Source organism: Suricata suricatta, chromosome X (assembly GCF_006229205.1).
Source record: "Suricata suricatta isolate VVHF042 chromosome X, meerkat_22Aug2017_6uvM2_HiC, whole genome shotgun sequence".
Classification (NCBI taxonomy): Eukaryota; Metazoa; Chordata; class Mammalia; order Carnivora; family Herpestidae; genus Suricata; species Suricata suricatta.
In genome coordinates, this window is record NC_043717.1 from 10,492,611 (window position 1) to 10,514,066 (window position 21,456).

At 41.1% G+C, this 21,456-nt stretch overlaps 1 protein-coding gene across 7 annotated transcripts in view; it reads left to right on the forward strand.

The window, feature by feature from the left end:
• Positions 1-18,163, forward strand: part of MOSPD2 (motile sperm domain containing 2) — a 54,638-nt gene extending 36,475 nt beyond the window's left edge. For 4 of the 7 annotated variants that reach the window (XM_029929825.1, XM_029929824.1, XM_029929827.1 and 1 more), the window contains 8 exons: positions 268-392; positions 3,333-3,509; positions 4,138-4,250; positions 6,431-6,527; positions 7,337-7,433; positions 7,809-7,938; positions 15,186-15,288; positions 15,872-16,690. In XM_029929825.1, the coding sequence (XP_029785685.1) occupies positions 268-392; positions 3,333-3,509; positions 4,138-4,250; positions 6,431-6,527; positions 7,337-7,433; positions 7,809-7,938; positions 15,186-15,288; positions 15,872-16,009 (980 nt within the window). In that variant the 3' untranslated portion in view covers positions 16,010-16,690. Of the gene's footprint in view, positions 1-267; positions 393-3,332; positions 3,510-4,137; positions 4,251-6,430; positions 6,528-7,336; positions 7,434-7,808; positions 7,939-10,007; positions 10,157-11,052; positions 11,166-15,185; positions 15,289-15,871; positions 16,691-17,552 lie in introns of those variants that run through there. The other 3 variants (XR_003905025.1, XR_003905024.1, XM_029929826.1) reach the window with 3 other exon arrangements.
• Positions 18,164-21,456: the final 3,293 nt, after the last annotated feature.

A 21,456-nucleotide genomic window follows, 5' to 3' on the forward strand; every position in this document is an offset into this window, starting at 1 on the left:
TGTACACGGGCCAAAACCCTGTTAAGTTTATTGGTGCACATCAAGGTGATTCAATCTTCCTGAATCTTCCTGGAACATTCGGAACCCATACCGGATAGCCACTGTGTAAATGCCAGCAGGAATTAGTGAATGCTAATTATCATACCACAGAAAGATACATATTAACAGAGTTTAGCCCAAACCAGTATCAGAAGACCTGCATTAGCACATACAGTAAATTAATTGAGAAAGAGAATGGATTTAATGAAGTGACCGTTTTTTCCTCAGCTGCTTTCAAAATTGTGAAATCCTGGCTTGGCCCAGAAGCAGTGAGCTTGTTGAAGTTTACCAGTAAGAATGAAGTCCAAGACTACGTCAGTGTGGAGTACCTGCCCCCGCACATGGGTGGGACTGTAAGTACGGTGCCTGAAGTGTGTTTCTAAAATAAGACTGGATCGGGGCGCATTAGGCCGTGTTCTTGCCTTAAGGAAAAAGAAAAAGCAGTACCTTACTGTCCAGAGAAAGATCATAGATACTCCACAATAGTCCCATTATAGACATGTTTGTGTAGGTTTTTGAACTGTTACATTTTAATTTTGAGTAGGTTATATATTTATATGGTTCTAAACTGGAAAGTATTTGGTATTCAATACGAATACTCAGACTTAAGTGTTCAGTAAAATGTCTTCCTATTGCTATCCCAATCACTCTCTCCTTCCCAGTTCTATCTTTTAGATTTATTTCCAGGAACCCGTGTTGCCTGTATAAGCAATACAGTTTACATGTAATGCACATAAGCAAATACGTAACTCACTCTCCTCACTTTTACACAAGTAGTGTATTTTTATGCCATTGTGCATCCTGCTTTCTTTACAACATGTCTTAGAGATCATTCCGCATCAATGCGAAAAGCTGGTTTAGTCTTCTTTATGGCTACATAGTACTCCAGTGTGAGTTACTGAATTTTTTTCATGTGTCTCATTTTGCTTCCACTTTTTACTGTTTAACAGTCTTTTTAATTTAAAAGATAATATGTATTATCAACTTTTTTTCAAATGGTTTTACTACTTACAAATAAGAGACCGAGAATAAGTAGGTATGTGTTAAATTTTTAATGCTACATAGTAATGAAACATACTGTGTAAAGAATTTCCTTATAAACTATGAAACCTATGGATTTGGTGTGCTTTGGGTTAGCCTGTTGATAATATTTCATTTGTTTGATTTTTACTATCTACTTCAGATACTGCCTACCTGGCAAAACAGTGTCCTTTTGATTTCTTTGGTTAGAAAAACTTGAACCAATATCTTTAATTTGAAATTTGCCGCTTTCCTATTTTGAAACTTTATATTTTACATTTTGTCCTAGAAAAGCACAATATGGTTCATTTCAGGTACTACCTTTAGTTAAACCAGCTATTTGATTTGTTTTTAATAATCTGCCCCTAGAATTATTATATCTTAAAATTAATAGCATCTAGGGGTGTCTGGGTGGCTCAGTTGGTTAAGCGTCTGACTCTTGATTTCGGCTCAGGTCATGACCTCACGGGTTCGTGAGTTCGAGTCCCGCAACAGACTCCATGCTGACCGTGAGGAGCCTGTTTGGGGTTCTCTCTCTCTCAAAATAAATAAACTTAAAATTAATAGCATCTAGTAAAAATTATTTTTATTTTTAGGAGTACAAAAGGTTATCTCCCTTCTCTGGAATTAATGGTATTTTTTTTTTTAGGACTGCTCAGAATTATAGTAGGACTACTATTCTTTAACATAATTTTTTCCCCTAAAGTAGTACTTATACATGATTGTTTTAAAAGCAAACAATAGTGAGGACTGAAAAGGACAGCAGTATAGTGCCCAGCATGTGTCTCTCCCACGGTGTCCAACTTTTCTCTCCCGGAGATACTCTGTCCATTTTCCTTTTTTACATAATGGTCACAGAGTGTACATTGTTTCACGGGTTTTTCCACGTCATATCTTGTTAGTTTATGCCACAGTGATTCACAGAGGTCTACCTGATATTTTACACCATTGCAGAATATTCCATTGTACGGATGTAACATTACGTATGTAATCCCTTCTCTTCACAAGGACTATTGGTTGTTTTCTAATCTTGCCACTGTAGGAGTGCTGCAGTGTACATGGGTGCAGCGGTGTAAGTAGAAGGTGCGTTCCTCGAGTTAAAGTCACCAGGTCGGTTGGTATTTGTAGTTTCCATTTGGATAGCTGTTGCCAGTGTCCCCCTAAAGAGATTGTGCTCATTTCCCAGTGTCATGTGGCGATGCCTGAACCACACCCTTGCCAGTGCTGCAGACACTTTTTTGTCACCTTTGTCAGTCTCAGGTGAAAAATATCCTAGTGTGGTTTGAATTTGCATTTTGTATTATTATAAGTGATGTCAAGCATTTTTGTATGATTTAAAAGGTACTCTGTTCTTTAAGAACTCTGTATCTTTTTTTAAATTCTATTATTACTCTTCTTGATTTGTACATACTTGCAAAAGCTGTCTTGTTTCTGATACATGGGCTATATATTTTTCCAACTGTGGCTTTAAAAAAAACTTTTTAAAGCATTTTTTATTTTGTTTTTGGTGGTGGCAGGCTGGGGGGGTTGATTGTTGGGTTTTTTTTGTTATTCAGAAATGTTTCATTTTAGCGTGCTCATTTTTTATCAGTATTTTTATGCCTGCTGGGTTTTGTGCTATGATTAGAAAGGTCTTCGCTACTTAGGTTTTCTATTGTTGTTGTTGTTTTTAAATGTATTTGTTTTAAGTGGGCTCTATACCCAGTATGGGGCTTGAACTCACAACCCTGAGATCAAGAGTCACAGGCTGTACCGACTGAACCAGCCAGGTGCCCGTTTTTTGTTTTGTTTTTTATCCTTCTATGGGTTTTCCTGGAGATTATGTTGTTGATGTGGTTGTTGTTGTAAGCTTATATATATTTTTTTAAAATTACACTTTCAGAGCACCTTCCTGGCTCCATTGGAAGAGTAAGTGACTCTTGATCTCAAGGTCATGGTTTCGGGCCCCCCATCAGGTGTAGAGATTACTTAAAAAAAAAAAACAACTTAAAAACATACTTACAAGTTTTTATTCATCTGAAATTGTTTTTGGGGCAAAGAATGAGTTAAAGATCTAACGTGGTTTCTTACAGAGAGCTAGTCAGTTGCACACACACTGCTCTTTCCCCTTGTGTTTTGAAATGCTTCCTTTTTAAATTCACTAAGCCCCTTATTTATTTATTTTTTTTTTTTGTCTTGGTTTGGTTGCTGGCCGGGACAGTGGATTTTCAACCTTACTCAGGGAAGTATTTGTCTGCCCAGCTCTTAGGCTGTTCTAAATGCCTTTCTCGTAGGACCCTTTCAAGTACAGCTACCCACCACTAGTAGACGATGACTTCCAGACACCGCTGTGTGAAAATGGGCCCATTGCCAGTGAAGACGAAGCTTCCAGTAAAGAAGATCTAGAAAGTGATGGCAAAGAAACCTTGGAAACGATTTGCAGTGAAGAACAAACAGCTCTCCTAAAAAAGGTAGTTTTAACAATAAAATGAATTTGAGTCAAAAGCTGTGGCCTGTCCACAGTTCTGCAACTAGCTAGCTGTGTGATTTTGGGTAATTCGTCTAACTTCCTGTCCTTTCACGTTTTGTATGTGAAAAGAAAGAGGAAGGAGGTCACTGGCTAACCAGTAGTGTCTTCATGGTGTATGACAGGGCCGATTTCATGCATTTTTATAATAATGGGCAAAACGCACTTTGAAGGAATTGTGTTATCAAAAATATTTTTTATCAGAGATAAAGTAAAAGTAGTTTAAAACCTTTGATCTACTTCCTCTATATCAGTTTTGGAAAGAGCACTTAGCTATATTTTTATGAGTCATCAAGGGCTTGATAGAAGAATAAATATAATTTACAACAAATTTAAAGACCCTAAGGGAAAGCCCATATTATATTTTCTGAAGTGACTTATTTGTAGTAGGCACCGAAACCTGTTAATGGTCATGTTAATATATGTTAAATATGTAATTTAGGTGTAATAAGCTTATGCTAAAGATTATAATTTGGATTGAATCACTATAATGTATACTTTTTCACCTAATGAACTGCCTGGCTGTCAGTATGAAACTAAATTTCTTTATCTCTTCCTTTTTTGGTCTCTAGATTAACATAACCGAACATACTTCCAAAGCAGAGGAGAATGAAAAGGTTGATTCCAAAATGAAAGCTTTCAAGAAACCATTGAGTGTGTTTAAAGGGCCCTTACTACACATCAGGTAATAAGAGTTGAGGATTTTATTAACTATGCCTTTTTAAATAATCTGTCTTGATCACCTGAGGGAAAATGTATTTCTACAGTTTGAAAAAGAGTACAAAAGTTTTCTAATCAAAGGTTATCCAGAGACTCACCTTGGTTTCCAGACGTAGTAGACATTTTTATTTATCTTTTTGTTATTCCATTGAGTGTGTTTAAAGCGCCCTCATTTCACATCAGGTAATAAAAGTGAATATTCATATATGAAGAGTTAATCTGAACAGCATATATTTTTCTCATTTTACTGATAGTGTTTGACTTGGACAACTTTGAGAATGCCAGAGATGACAGTGAACTAAGCACTTATCAGTGTGACTTTCTAAAAGCTAAAGCTGGACTAGAAAAATAGATTTTTTTCTAGTTTTTTTTTTTTTTAAACCAAAGCCCAAGTTCAGCAGATCTCTATTTTTGTTTCTGGGTTACTTCGTCTGAGATTCAGGATCATTTGTAATTATCATTACATAAAGATTTTCTCACTAATGATGCTTTTAGTTGATAAATTTATATGGCCATATGTTAATATTGCTGTGCCAACTTTGATGACCTAATGTATCATTTTCTGTTCCATAGTTGGAATCTTTCTATGTAACTCTTTTGGGTATGACTCTAATGACCAATAGAGCCAGACTTTTAAAAACTCTGATATTCTAACTGAGAGAAGACTGGCTTGTTAACATATATTGGGATTACTGTTATATTTGGATTTATCTCTACCGTGTGTGTGGGGGGGGGAGGCTGGAGGAGGTCCCATATGCATATTGTGCTGATCATGGTTTTTCTTTGCCATTTCCCCCCGGGGAAGTCTGTTTCTCCTCTTCTCCTATAATGGTTTAGAAGTTTCCCACTTTTCATTGGAGGCTTGTGGACACCCGAGATCTTGGCTCATGAGCGTGAAGAGTTGGCCAGGAGAGCTGGTTAGAGCCAGGGTAGGCAGGGCAGCTTCTAGGGCTGCAGCTTGGGCTCGGCACCCCCCCCGCCTCCACCCCCAGAAAAGTCCCAGCACGTCTCCTCCACAGACACAGGCACCCCAACAGCAGCTGTCTCCCAGAAATCGCATGGGTTTTTTGCTGCTTACTGAGAGTACTTCTGAGATTCATAACCTTCTTGTCTTTTCTGTGTTACATTTCAGATGGGCTCTAAAAGTAAGGCAGCAGCCGTGCTCATTTGTCTTGTCCAAAGCTGGACAAAGCCCTCCTAGGAGAGCACGTCCTTAAAAATATGTGTTCTTCAAATAAATCTCTGATAGGCAGACATTCCTGATATAAAATGAATCTACTTACATATATAGTCAAGGACAGTGTGAACAATTCACCTTTTTATCTAAAACAAAAACACTGTTCTGCCCATTGTTTGGAGGCACCTGCGCCTGGGTGGCTCAGTCGGTTAAACGTCCAACTTGTGCTCAGGTCATGATCTCACGGCTTGAGCCCACTTGGGACTCTGTGCTGACAGGTCGGAGCCTGGGGCCCGCTTCTGATTCTGTGTCTTCCTTGCTCTTTGCCCCTCCTCCATTCACACTCTGTCTCAAAAATAAACATTAAAAGAATAAAAACTACTCAAACTTTGCTTCAGTCCTTTAGTTTTTTTTAGTTCATGAGCTCTACAGTGGCAAGTAATAGTAAAATTTGTATTTTGCTGCCCACTGATTTTACTGTTTGACAAATATTTCCCACCCCAAATTTTACTTCTATGTTTTTTGTATTCCATATTACTTAGAAAAAGCCTTTATATAGTAAGGTCTTTGTTACTTCAAGAGATCTGTAATGATTGTTCAAAATTATGCCCCATTCTAATCTGTTTGTCATTAAAGTTGAAGTGGCAGTTTCTTCTCTGTTTTGATTATCTATAACCTTCCAAAGAGATTAAAGGCACCTTTAGAAGGTGCTGATTATAGGTCAATTCAGAATCATCTTATTCTTTCTATTTAGCTTTTGATCTTGGGGAAACCAACCACAGGACTTTTAAACAGCATGCAATGAATTAGTAAGATTAAACACAAACGATATTAGGTAATTGTTTTCTGATCTTTTTTGATGAAATCTCTTTATACAAATAAGCATAAAATATCAAACACTTTTCTTCCAGCTAGATTGTCATTTATTCTGAATTCTACAACTGCCTTATGTTTTTGTCACCACCTAGCCCAGCAGAAGAACTGTATTTTGGAAGTACAGAATCTGGAGAGAAGAAGACTTTAATAGTGTTGACAAATGTAACGAAAAACATCGTGGCATTTAAGGTAAGTGTGTGAAAGATACAATAGATTATAGGTGGAAATCTGATTTCAGACATTCTAATGGAAAGATTGGGCATTTGTGACTTGCACAGTGTTTTTACGTATGAACCACAGGGCGTAGCGTATCCAGAACTTGCCCTAGGATCTGTATGTCGCTCTTGAATGAGCCGTAATAGGCTAATGTCCAAATTAATCTCAGGCTTTAATGTTTGTTGTAAATAAAAACCCAAGGGAAATCATTCTTCATCATATAAATAATTCATAATAGCAAAAACATAAAAGTATAAAATCACGAGTGTATGCTCCCCCAAGTGTGATACAGTTCTGGAACGTAGCTTATGCTGGATGCTAACCTCATGGCCGAGTCTCCCACCGCCCCGTAGCATAGAGATTATTTCCCTGAATTGTCTGTTTAATTTAGATTGCACCACTACGATGTTCTGGATGTTCTTTGATTATCTAGCGTTTTTACTTTGACAACACTTTTGTCACATGTCCTAATACACAGTATTTTGGAATCTGTATTAAATTTAGGCAATTGCCAGATAGGATACTTCACAGATTGTTTTTGTTTAAACAGAAGGCTGAGTGACAGTTGGACTTCCAAGATTAATGAATATTTTAAAAAATAGATTAAGATACTGTTTTCCTGTTGATGGGGAAAGTTACATTCTATGCTTGACCACCATGGTTGTTTTGTAGACTTTATTATTAACTGCTAGTTTTCTAAAAATCGTTTTTAAGCCATTTACTCCCCAGAAGCATTTTTATCTTTATGTTGTTAGTTATCTGATTATTGTATTTATAAACAGGTGAGAACAACTGCCCCCGAAAAGTACAGAGTCAAGCCAAGCAACAGCAGTTGTGACCCTGGGGCTTCCGTTGATATAGTCGTGTCTCCCCACGGAGGTGAGTTGGCGTCTGGTGGCCGCAGAGGGTGCGCTGGGGCACGTGGGGCCGGGTGAGAAGTCCGTAGAGCTGGACTAGAATCTGGAAATCAGAGCGTCAACAAGTCACCTCGCTGCATTCTTAGGCATCCACTTCCGCATGTGTAAAATGAGATGGCTAAATGGTCTCTTTAATACATAAAATTGTTTAAACTGATACCAGTTGAAATAGAATTTTTTAAAAAGTCCTGATTTTTACAAAAACGTTTTCCTTTTTAAGGTGGTTCCCATCGTCCTTTTTCCACAGTTTTCTAGAATAATGCCTTAAACCACATGTCCAACCCTTTGTAAAGGCTCTTGTTTAATATTAATCATAAGTTACTCTTTTGGAATGCAGGTTTAACAGTCTCTGCCCAAGACCGTTTTCTGATAATGGCTGCAGAAATGGAACAGTCCTCTGGCACGGGCCCAGCAGAATTGACTCAGTTCTGGAAAGAAGTTCCCAGAAACAAAGTGATGGAGCATAGGTATGCTTCTTAGAGACTCTCAGATGTGATGGGAAGAATCAGAGAGAGAGAGAGGCAGGTGTCTCTTCCTTCTTGCATTTGGCAGACATTTAGGCTTCTAGGGTGGGCCTTGAGCTGTGCGGGGCTCTGGGGTGCCCAGGTGAATGAGATCTGGAGTTTCTCAAGGAGAGAGGCTTACAGGCCAGTGCAAGAATCTGGATGTGCCCAAATCATGAACCGAGCTCTCTCTGCCCGGCAGTTCCCTTTATAGGAACACTCACTTTGTGTCCTAGAATGAGTGTATCGCAGCATTGTTTGTACTGGTGAAAAATGGAAAGAACAAACCTAAATGGGCACCAGTAGAGCTCGAGTCAAACTCACCTGAGCAGATGCAGGAGTACTCTGCAGCTCTTCTTGTTCTGATACGGAAAGGCAGCCATGATATTTTAGGGGGGACCCCGGACTGCGTTGGCATATACAAGTATGTATTTGCATGCAAAGTTACACAGAAAAGGAGGAAGGAGACCATTGTGATTTTCTTTTGGACTCTGCCAGTTCTGCCTCCCAGGGGACACTTGTCAATATCTGGAAACACTGTTCATTGTCACAAGTGGGCAGTGGGTACCGCGGCAACTAGCAGGCAGCAACCAGGGATGCTGCTGTACATCCCACAATGCGAAGGACAAAACAAAGCGTGGTCGGTAGTTAAGGAGAGTCATTCTGATGGCACTTTTGTAGCCCTTGACGGGAGAGAGAGAGTAAGCCATATAGCTAACTGGAAAAAGTACTTTCCAGGTAGAGGGAACCACAAGTGAAAAAGTGTGCTTGGCCTGTGTAAGGATCAGCAAGGAGGTTAAGTGCAACTTGGTAGGAGAGGGGGTCAAAGAGACCGTAGGACGGTGAGGACTTCTGGTTTTGAGAGCAGAAACTGTAGTTGGTGCTAAGCAGAGCCAGGATGTGATCTGGCTTTTTTTTTTTTTAAGGATTATTTGAGGGGCTGTGTGGAAAACAGAGTGTAGACAAAGGTGCGTGATAACTGGGTTAACACTTAGAGCCCACCGTAGGCCAGCCCTGTTCTATTTAAGTGCTTTACTCTTATTTTTACTCAGTCATTAAAATGACCCTAGGAGGTAAGTAGTTCTTTGTCCCATTTGAAAAATGAGAAGCTGGAAAACCTAGTAATGGTCATGGCTGGGTTAAATGTTCAAAAGCAATGGAAAGAACACACATGGCTGGACCACAGGAGTGACAGGACGCAGGGTGAGAAGGAAGCTGGACAGAGGTGGATAGGGCCCAGAGGAGGAGCTTGGTCACCGTCGTACAACCAGTGGGAGGACATCGACCTGACCTGATTCACCTTCGGCATGATCATCGCAGGCTTGTTCACAGAGGGTACAGGAGCGGGCCTGGGAAGCCCAGCTGTAAATGTCTGCTGTTCCAGGAAGAGAGGGGAAAGACAGCCTCGGAATATTTTGTGGCCAGAGAAGGACAATCCAGCAGGGACTCAGGAGGGAAAGCAGTAGGTGAGCTGTGTCATCAAAAGTCCAGGGAAGAGCGTTTGACAAAAGAGGAAGGGACCAGCACTACGAAGTGACTCCATGCCAGTCAGGAAGGATGAGGTGTGGGCACTGGCCACCGGCAACCTCACGGAGGTCATCACTGACCACCCGAGGGGCAAAGAAATGGAGGTAGTAAGACTGTTCTAGAGCTTTGGCTTGCTGGAGGGAGGAACAATGGAGTGGGGGTGAAGGGCTTGTGTGCCTTAGGTTTTCAATGGGAGGGGCCGGCTATAGCGGGGAAGTCACTACTAGCGGGTTCCTGAGGACGCTGAACGCACAAGACCTCAGGCCAAGGAAGGAGGAGGGAAAGCAGATACAGGTTAAGGCTTGGGATGGGTTTGACTTGTCTGGGGACAGAATAGATAAATTCTCAAGTTGTGACACGGCACTTTGTTTTTAGCAAGAGTTTGTTTTCATAGCCTTGGACAAAAATAAATTCAAAGGTTAAGTAACACTGGTATAAAAGATGGTGATTCATTTGAAGTTCTTATCAAACAATCCCTCCAAAGCAGGTTTTTCTCTTTTAATCAGTTCCTCATGGTTTGATTTTCTGTAAGTCAAGAGAGGATCACTTACCTCCCAGAAAGAGGGAGCCTTGGTGGTTTGGTGCTGAAGGCCTGAGTAAAGCGTGGACTCCCATCTAGAAAGCGTTGTCTCCTGCAAATAAGTAGTAAGATCAGGTGGGTTCTACTGATTACCGTATAAAATAAACTTCCTGTAGGTTACTGAGCAGCATCTGTAGTTGCTTGTGTTATTGCACATGCATGAAGAAGTAGGAAGTGGGTGCCTGGGTGGCTCTGCCGGTAAAGCACCCAACGCTTGATTTCAACTCAGGTTATGATCTCATAGTTCAAGGCCTCTGTGCTGACAGTGCGAACGTGCTGGGGATTCTCTCTCCCCCTTGCTCTCTGCTCCTCCCCCATTACTCTGGTGCTTTCTCAAAATATACATGAAAAAAACAAGTAGGAAGAGGTAGCGAAGGAAAACTAATTTGCCCTCTACGCACCTTAAATACCATCTCCAGTGAAAGAAGAAAGCTGGCGGGCGGCGTTCAGGAAAAGCACAGCAAACAAGGGCAGGGTCATTAGGCACATTTAGATACCCCTCCCTGAGCCTGCCAGAGGGCAGGACGGTCCCTCACCTCGAGGCTGTCTGTCCGGAAGCCCAGAAGCAAGGCTTCCCAGGGGCTTTATCGGGTCCATAAAGCCAGTCCTAGGCCTTTACACCTGTTTTTTCAAATATGACATTCCAGCAAAGCCTTAGTACTATAACTATGCTTTGAATTGTGTCCTCTTCCGAGGAAAAGAGATTATTGAACTGATGCAAAAAACTGTATTTCCATGAAAGAACACTGTGAGTTTCTGAATGGTGGAGGGACCAGGTAGGGGAGAAAACTTGTTTCAATTCTGCTTACAAAGGTATAGTTTACTAAATTGCTGCCAATCATAGCTTGTGAGAAAAGAGTAGAAGATTTCCTGAAGCCCCGGAAAACAAAACAGTGTTTCAAAGTCCTAAAAAGTATAATCATCAGTTCATTCCCTCCCATGTTATTAATTCTTGGTCTGCCTGAAACCAGCTGTTTTATACGGGAAATTCTTACCATTTCATCAGAAACCCGTTTTCTGGAGTACTTGTCAGAGTCCTTTCCATGAATCTCTGAAGACAAAGCACGTTGGCGAAAGGATCCAAGTAAGATAATAGTTTCTATAAATGTCCAAAAGGGCCATGGTTACAGACCTGATGAGATTTATTGTAATGCTTTTGACAAGGAAATGTAGTTACTTCTGTGACATCCAACAGTAACATTATGCCAGAACATAGCCATTTCCTAGGAATTTTATACAATTTCAGGAACACTTATGTTAATAATATATCATATAAATACAATCTCAAGAAGGTTTAGGATTACTTGACAGTGCTTCCCATGTAACTTAACCTAGTCCCTAGTTAGTTGTATGGCTCTTTTTAAAAGAGAAAACAAATCTTTTGATATGTTCCAGAAGCCCTCTGAAAAATTCCAGAGATAGTTCAAGGTCAAAAAGGCTTTTTAGAATTTGAGTTGTGGTTTGTCAAAAATGTCAAGTGTCTAAAACCTGACTAAACAGAATCCTAGATCAACATGAAATAATACTTAATTATCCATTTAACCACAGCGACAATAAAATGTCAAAGGCAAATGCAGAAAGTTACGTTGTTGTCAATAAAACTTAGTCTTCTAAAGATTAAAAGAGCTATTTTCCTAAGGAATCAAATACCTGATGATAAAGATAACATGAAGCACAGGAAATTATTTTGATAAACCACACCATCTTTGCTTTCTAGGCAGATTACTTAAAGAAAAACCTTCCACAGTCTCTTGTCAGTAGCTGACTGATAGTCCAAGAAAATGCTGTCCTTTTAGCAGAGGTTAACTTTTAGTTTTACATAAGTATGCTATTGACATTAAAGCTTATTTTTATAACCCTTGTAACAAATCCATTCCATTTTAGCCAGCTTGACTACAGACAGTGGAACATTTTCCTTACCGTCTTCCCTATTCAGAAATAACCAGCTCGAATTTAGGGTAAAATTACTTTCATTCCCCTTAACAAACATCCACGGCCACACCTTTCCTTGCACATGGCATTCGTCGTCTCCATTTTTTTTGAGTAGTGTTAATTTACATATGTGAATCAGAATTTTTTACCCTTAGAAACCATAATTTTTAGTGAAAACTAAGTAGTAAACAATTGTGGTCAATTAACACCAACATTCTGTAGATTGGCAAATGTAAGGATACATAATTTCTAGAAGCCTATGCTTCCTCACGGTAGCTTTTCAGTGTGGCACAAGATATATTTACTAACAGACTAAATATTCTTGCTTCATCTGTAATAAGAATCCAAAAGATAAACCTGTGTTCAGTAATGTTTCAGTATTTTATCTTGTTTGGAAATACTTTCCTATTTAACTTAACAAAACTAAAGTTTCCAGTTACCAAACATAGTTGAAAAACTGTTTTTAAGTAGACAATATCACCTAAAACTCAAGTAGAAAAAAAATTGCGTCTCTCCATTATATCTAATATTGATAACCAACAAACATAATTTAGCTTTTATCTTACCTAAGATTACTCCACATCACATGAACTTCAACGACGCTTGGGTTAGTTTCTATATTTCTAAGAGTTTTAGGAATACTTAATTTGGGAAGTGCCTATTTTTATTTAAGCCAGTCAGATAGAGCTTTTACAAATTAATCTTGGCAATACTGTTCGGAGGTAGAAAAATATCACATATCCAATAACATACATATATAGACACAGAGACTTTTCAGCTACCTAGCTCTAAAATTTTAGCCATGAATGAGGTACAATAATGCAAAACTCAGTAGTTTATACAAGAACATTTAGGTTCAAATTGTGTTTCTGGCAGTTGGAATAAGTTTACCTTAAAGTTTGTATTTCGAACAGTTAGCTATTAGGTTCTAGAAAAGATAGAGTAGAAAATTTATACCTGAAAGGCACAGAGAAAGTATTAGGGTTTGTTTAGGGGTTTTTTTTTTAGGTGTTTTGCCTATTATCAGAGGGCTACAGTAATTACTATTTCCATTTTCCTTCTTTGTCTTAAGCGCTGGACAGTTCTGTTTCCAGCGCCCTGATCTTTGATAATACCGACATGTATTTGCAGATAAGCGGAAAGGTTTTGGGATGGGCCATGTTAGGTGGACTTTGAACTGCTTCCAGTGTTGCATCTGTGGTTTTGTCAAGATTTGCAAGGCAAAGAAGGTTGCTTTTAATTCCTCAAATAATTGTGTTGCAACCTGAATGGGATCAGGGGACTTGCCCACCCATCCAGCTACATTCTTCAGTCTGCTCTGTCGGGGAGATTTCCAACTCAGATGAAAGTGACGTGATCTCTATGTTCTGGAGCTTCAGGGTTTAATGCAGCATGCCTTTAAAAAGTTCATAGGATGTATCCAACAAAGGCCTTAGAATGCTGTCCTTTTTCTGAGTGTTTAGTTCATCCTTGAGCCAATTTAATTTAGGGGGAAAACCTGGTCTATCAGCTCCCAGACATCAGCCTTCAGCTGATCTGTTTCCTGAGCGTTTGCAGGAGGGCCTGGGAGAAACTCTGGTCATGTTTCCAGTGAGGAGAGTCTTCCCCAGGGGGGCATGTGGCTTATCTGGTAACTACTGTATAGTCACGGTGAGAACCACAACGCTTAGCAGCGAGTCACAGTCCGCGGGGACGGAGACTGATCTTTTTACCTCTTCTCTAAGTTTGGTAGGTGGTTCTCTTCTGAAAATGGAGATAAAAAACTTTGTAATCTCCTCTTTCTATGGCAGTCCCTCAGGCTAGCCATCATACTTGTTCTCCTTCAATTTGGTCTTTCCAGAGGGGCCAATAAGACCCTTGTTCAGGATGAGATCTCTCTGAAAATGTTTTAAGCATAGACGCTTCTCCAGTGCACAAGACCCACCCGCGGGCACTGACTAGTTGCGTCTTATATTAATCTGAATAGCGATTCAAGGCAACAGGCCTTTGAATGGCTTAACCTTGGACACAGAGGCTTCCCGAAAGGAGGTGCCAACACTGCAGCCGTTAGGGAGCGCGAGAAAACAGCGGCCGTCACCGCCTCAAGTGGCAGCTCCGGTTTCCCACAACAATGTGCGAGGCCTCTGGTCACAGAGCCTGTGATCTGTGAGATACCAGGGAAGTGCACTGGGGCCCCGAATGACAAACTGCCCTGAGAGCTGGCACTGCCGGACACAGCGAATGCTGCGGCTCACCCTGTGGGTCCCGGACCCCCGGCCTGTTCAGCTGGCTGCTACGTGCGTGTGTCCACATGCATTCTCCAGCCGGCAGAGACCCAAGAGAATATTCTTGCTGGTCACAAACCCAGGTTTTCAATACATAGAACGAGATGAAAGGACAACCTCATTTGACCGATTTTCTTCTGCTAATCTAAATTTGGAAAGGTAGGGACAAGGTGAAAGTTTTACGTGTCTCTCTCGACCTGGCAGTAGTGTGAGACCCGGAAAAGCTGAGTTTGCTAAGAATTCTTACCCTTTGCCGGCTTCTGCCAGTTTTCCAGGATCCCATCTGTAGGCTCCTAAGCAAGAACAGTGTCTCAGCAGGGCCCTCTGCCTTGCTGGGTTCTTGGCGGGGACCCCCATCCCCTGGAATAAAAGACAGAAGAGGAGAAAAGAGAAGTTGAAAATCACACCTACCTCCTGTATGCATGGGACATGCCAGGGAAACAGCACCCCCCCCCCCAAATAGCCCAAGATGCCACCTTAAATGCCATGGCCAGCCCAGGAAAAGATGTTGGGGAGTAAGCGAGCCAGTTAGGGAAGGCTGCCAGGAAAATCACAGTCAACACGGAGAAGGTCCCTTCTAGAGATTTTGTCATCCCCTCTTCCTGGTACACAGAGGAAGACGCCCTTACAAGTAGACATTTCCTTCCGAAATGTCAGTGTCCCCTTACAAAAGATTTCCAGAGCTGCCCTGATGTCTGCTGTTTCTTCACAAATAGCGAGCCCCAGATACTCCTTCTGCCTGAGAGGCGTATCCTGGGGCGGCCAATTCCGCTCCCCTTCCAAGGTCAGTGCACAGCGTGTAACTGAGGAGAATGAGTGCTTTCGTGCCTGTTACATCTATTTCTGTGTTCAACTGTTTTCATTTTACAGTTTACTTTCATAATCGTGTTTCCTTTGCATTTCCATAGGTTAAGATGCCATATTGTTGAGAGCAGTAAACCAACCACCCTGACCTTGAAAGACAGTGCTTTTAACATGTCAGATAAAACCAGTGAGGATCTCTATCTACAAGTAAGCGTTCTTTCTCCCTAACTAACACGGAGCTGTTAATGCTAACCAACATTAGAAACGCACTTGTACCGCACTGACCTAGAGAAAACCTTTGGCATAGACACGACAGAAATGCTCTTTTCTTTGTGAGGGGAAGCCAAATGGGAAACGGTAAGCGGTGAGTTACTTTTCGAGATCTGTTAACGTTTTAAAAGCTCTGGCCATTCTAATTTGGACAAGATGTGGTGCTTTGGAGAGTATCCAAGAAAGAATTTGATCTCAAGGAAGAAGTACCGTTTAAATTCGAAAAAGACTGGACAGGCTGTGTTTCTGACTAGCTGGTTTTGGTACCTCCCGGAAGTGACTGCTTTGCTCCTTTTGAGCTGGAAAATTAGACCTTTCCGAAACATGAGTAAGCAGGCGCACGTCTGTTCACCGACCAAATGTACTCTTACCTCATTGCATTTCCAGCTCCCAGCTGTCCCAAGTAGGCGGACCCCATCCTGTGTACATGTTTGGATTTCTAATATTCCTAGTTGTCATGCACATGATTAATGTACCATTTTACTGATATAAATCTTTCATCCTTTTTTCCCCTCTTTAGCTCAATCGTTTACTAGAAAGCAATAGGAAGCTTGAAGACCACGTTCAGCGTTGTATCTGGTTCCAGCAGCTGCTGCTCTCCTTAACAATGCTGTCGCTTGCTTTGGTCATCTCTTTCTTCTACTTGTTGTACACTTAAAGGACTACAGTTCAGTGAGAAACAGCTCTTTCACTCATTAGTTGGAAAAGGACCCAGAACTTCATGCTACTACAAGTTTTGCACATCTGTGCTTCCTGAAAGGAAACGTGCAACACTTAGAGGGGAACATATATGTGTCCCGAAAATAAACTCTGTTAGAATAAGGAAACACTGGAGAGATTGATTTTAAGAGACCATAGTTATACTTAATCAAGTCAAGGCATAGCCACTGTGTAAATTAATACTTTAGATATAATTTATTTTTTCCTTTTGATTTGAATACTTTGAAAGTTTCAGTTTTATTGTATGTACCCATTAGCTGGACTGAAAAGTAGAAGTAACAAGCTTTGTTGCAGCCAAAAAATGTAATCTGCTTTTTTTTATGATAAAAGTAGTATAGCTGAACCAACTTATTAGCTTTTCTATACTATGTATATAGAACATGTATATTGGAAAAAAAAAAGCCCATACTTAAAACAGACTAATTTCTGTAAACATGACTTTGTAATTTTGAGAATTTCTTCCAGATGTTCGTCAATATTCTTTGTGTATGTAAAACTATTTAATGCCAAACCACCTTTTAGCCTTTGTTTCTTAATCTGTCTTCCTTACCAGTCTGCCTCTTATTAATCTCGGACTTTTGTATGAACACGCACATTTACATAGGATTTGGGAACCGAAGTTTGCTTGGGTTTCTTGAATTCTGTCAGTGGCGGCGTGGAGAAAACTCCTCTTGGTCTTCGCTTCCAGTCTTTTTTTGTGCAGGTGCACATTGCTCACTGGGGCGGGACACTGACCCCCCCCCCCCCCCCCCCCCCCCCCCCCCCCCCCCCCCCCCCCCCCCCCCCCCCCCCCCCCCCCCCCGCTCCATTTCTTATAAAGGTCTAACCGGCCTTTGTACCATCTCCACCCTCCTTTCCAAGTGAAAGGAGTTAAAATTTCTTTGAAACCTTGGTTTTTGAGATGCATAGCAGTAGAATTCATTCACATTTCATTTCCACATGAAAATCAGCCATAAGGAAACGTGACAGAACTGGAGTATCTATACACGTGACGGGGAAAAAAAAAGAAAACTCGAGTGTCGATTCTCCATTTAGGAGTGAAAACTAGAGCTCCCGATCCCTGGTACACACCTTCCGACCAGGGCCGACGGGCGGACGCGGCGCTCTGCCTTTCCACCAGCAATCCCGAGGGTGGTCCCTCAACTCCTAGAGCGCCACGACTTGCAGGGGCAGAGGCCAATGCCATTAGTTTCTCACTCACACAGCCAGCTTCAGTCCACGTTGGTCCACATGTAACTCCACTTCCTCTGAAAGAAAACACAGTCTGCCTGTTAAATAAATTTTGAGTTTTGATTGAGCCAAGTTTGGAGAATTTTTTGTTCTGAAGCGTAGTGTTGGCAGCTTTCATCTTGAGAAGCTGAGGAGTCCAAAACCGAGTTGGAGAGTGATTTCGTAGAGTCCCTTCAAAATCGGCCTTCCCATAAAACCTTAAAAGGACACTGGTCTGATACTTGGTCTTAATTTGGGTTTTTCTGTTGCAGTTTGCCAACTCCAGCCGCGAAAGTGACGTCAGTACACCCTAAGTACCGCCCATAGTATCTCCCTGTGTGTGCACAGCGGCCCCTTTATGTGTTCCATTCCGGCTATCGTATAACCTGGCCCCCAAGTATTTGTGTGTGTTTTCTGTCCCTCAGCCAATGAATAAGGAAATCATTGGTCAGAATTGGAAGTGTATTGTCCTAACAGTGTCCCTTTAATGTTTCCTATGAAAATGGCATTGACTCACTGAAATGTTCCTCGCTGCAGTCTGGCCAGTTGAAGTTAATAACCTATCTTGTTAATGTTTGTGTGTCTACTAAATGTGACTATGCAAGATTACTGAAAATTAACTATAAAATCAAAGGCACTAAACTTTTGTTCTTAACTAATCACTTCTTTACATTTGATTTTATTCTGTCTTCACTTGATTTTATTTAATCACATTTTGTATGATTATTACTCTGAGCACTCTGATAATAATTTTACATTTTTTCTTGTCATTACCTGTTCATGACCAAATTGCTAAGGATCAACATTAAGATCGAGATTTTCACTTGAGAATGGAAATTAATAGATTTTCCATGAAAACATTAATAAAATAGTATTAGCTTGATCTGAAAGTAGCCTAAAAATGCAATTGCGGTTAAACCTAGCCTCAAATTTCACAGTAATACCATAACTGTTTTTATATCTTGCCACTAATTTTGACTGGATTTAATAGCACTTTATTGTACAATTGCAAAAAAAAAAATATATTCCTAGAATTGTTGCCAGTGTAATTTCTCTAATATTCTGGTGCTTTTCATATATTTTCAGTATTTTATTACTATATTGGTATTTTCTTTGTATAATTGATCTAAAGAACATGTTTTCTATTTTAATATGTTTTAGAAAGATAATTACATTTATGAAATAAATATCATCAGGAAAAATCTCTGGTCTCTAATTGATAAAGCATCTTAAAATCAATGTTCAGGCTCCCTCTGACCTTTTAAAGAGCACATTCATTTGTTCTGGACCTGCTTTGCACTTTTATAAGGACAGTGCTGTGAGCTTCCAGAGATGCACCTGTGTTCTCGGGTGAACCTGTCCTTCGTGTGTCTTGTTTCTCGTCAGCCCAGGTCAGAGCCCGGCTACTCTTCAGTGCAGCTCTCCGTTTCCCCCAAACTCAACCACAGTCATGCCGTGGGGCTCCATCACGGAACCTTCACTAGAGCTGCCCCCCCCGAGTCAGAATCGCCCCATGTACACCTTCCCAGCTGACGGGAACCAGCGGGAAATGGGCTGTGGAGAGACCGTCCTACCCGGCTGGCTCTGCGCTCACGGAAGGCAGTCCCTGTGACGAGGCACCCGCGGGGCCCTAGGATTGTCGGTGTGGTCCCCTCACCACTGGATGCTAATTCCCCAATGGCAGCTCCCACTCCATAAAAATGGAACAGATAGGACAGACCCATCTTCAAAACTGAAAAAGAAGTGGAAATACAAAACGATGAGAAATTCAGAATAGAACGACAAAAACAAAATGGTGACCTACCCAGAAGCAGCACATCTCCTGAGGCCTGTGAGGCCATGCCCTCCTTTCCTGAAAGAATTCTCTAGGAAAGAGCTCCTGTGGGGAAAGTTCCAGCTAGGGCAGGATTGGTTACTTGACATCCAGCTCCAGCCTCTCCCCTAAGTTTTCACCAACAACTCGAGGCTTCCCGCTGCCACCACATCGGCCCGGAAGCATAGGACTCCGCTCTCCCCTGCCCCAGGGAGACCATGGAAATCGTCCCATTTGTTCCATTTGAGGCAAAGGTGGAAGGAGTGAGGGCTCTGTAGTAAGACTCTCGGTGTTCAACTTCCCTCTCTGTTACTTGGGGTGTTACTTGACCTCGTTCAGCCTGTTTCTTCATCTCTGAGTCTGATCGTCCTGGTACTGTGCCACAGGATGAGTATGAGTGAAAGGAAATACTGCAGGTGCAGAAGCCCTGGAGAGGCAGGCCCTGGCTTTGCTGATGTGGCCCCCACCACCTTGCAGGCCGGCTTCCTAGAACTTTCCACACTTCGGATGATCTTACTGAACATGCCACCACATTCGAAGCCAATCATCAGTTCTCCAAACTTTCCCTGCTTTATATTACCACCCTGGCCTCCTGGGTACTCTACTATTAATTCTAGTGCCCAGGTCAAGAGAAACACTTTAGAAGGCCAGTGATGATTGGCTGCCCTGAGTCCTGTGAAGGAGTATCCCTTCCAGTCTGATGAAGACCTGGTCAGATGCTCCCTTCCACCACTGCACCCAAACCCCTTCAAACCACCCCCCCACACACACACACATTGATTTTGCAATATCCCACCCATAAGTTTCCCTTAAATTTGTAATAATTCAACAAAAAGATCACACAGATCTTTCACATCTTCATAATTTTGTCCTTCATTACATCTGCAAAATCCCTCCTGCTGCATAAGCGAACTTAATTTATGTGAGTGCTATCTCATCACATTCACTAGCTCTGTCCCCCCCTCAAGGGGAGAGGGCTACACAGGGTGTGGAATCTACAAGCTCATCCAATCTGGTCCCCCCATTTTGCAGATCAGAAAACAGAGGGTCAGAAAGCTAAACCAACCTTACCCAGTCCAGCTGATGGATTTGAATTCACTGATGTCCCGCACGTGAAAGAAAACAGATGAGGATCATGTTAGGCACCGAATGACAGGCATCATGTGTCTCTACCTCAGCTGACTTTCTTTTTCAGTGAACACACGTATTCAAACACATGGAAACCAACTTAAAGGAAAGTATATAATCAGCATCTTCAACATTTGTTCAACCACAAACACTCAAGATACATTTTTATGACAGATTAATGCACTAGGGCAATGGTCCAGTAACTGTGTACTTTTGGAAGCAAAGCTCTAGTGAAAAACAATTTGGTTTTTTTTTTCAACTTTCTCTTTTCTTTCAGAATAACCCATTCATTTCAGTCAGTTTAATTAAATAAGCTTTCTTGGACATAAATTTGCTCTGTCACGGTAGCTACACCAAAAAGGTTAAAACTCTAAGAAAGGGAGAAAATCCTTTTCTTCCAGAAACTTACATCATGATTCCCAGCATTTGTATTGTCCAATTTACTTTGGATCAAAGTCCAGTACATTGAATTCTATTATTCCAGAAAGTCCTCTGCACAGTTTCATGTCATTCTAGGTGTGTGTGTGTGTGTGTGTGTGTGCGTGTGTGCGCGTGCGCATGTGTGCACACATGTGCGCATGTGTTGAAAAATCTCACCAGTTTTTGGAAGTCATCTAAAACTGTCTTGCATGGACTTTTTGTTGCCTCAGAAATTTAGACTTGAATTCACTCTCTGTATGTCTTCTTTGCAAGAAACCTCGAAACTCCCAATATCATGCCTGTCCCCTTTTGCTGGATCTGGGACAATCAAAGAAGTGGATCGTTTGTTGTTCCCACTCCAATACTTCTACATCTTTTCTATACCAAGCCCTCACTCTAATACTAGCATACAGATTGAGATTCATTCACCACAAGTACTATATGCTGTTAAATTTGTCCAGAATTGCTCTTGCCCACTAACAGGCAAATGTGCTTGAGCAACTTTGAGCCAAACACCAAATCACTGTTCTCTATCATAAACTAATGTCAAAAATGTGTTTTAGGTACTTTGCCAATATCCTAACTGTGACTCAAGCTATTTCCTTTTAAGGGAGTGGGGAGGGATGAGGTTATTATTAGGAGCACTAACAATAGTATGATAGTCTGACAAAATTTAACTGTTTTTTAATGTGGCTGAACTAAAAAGGCTGTTACTAAACAGGGAAAGTAAAAGGAAACTGAAATAAAAAGCAAAGCTTCCTTTCAAATTCAGTATTTACTACTCTGGGATCACTTAAACCACTTAAGATCTTAGG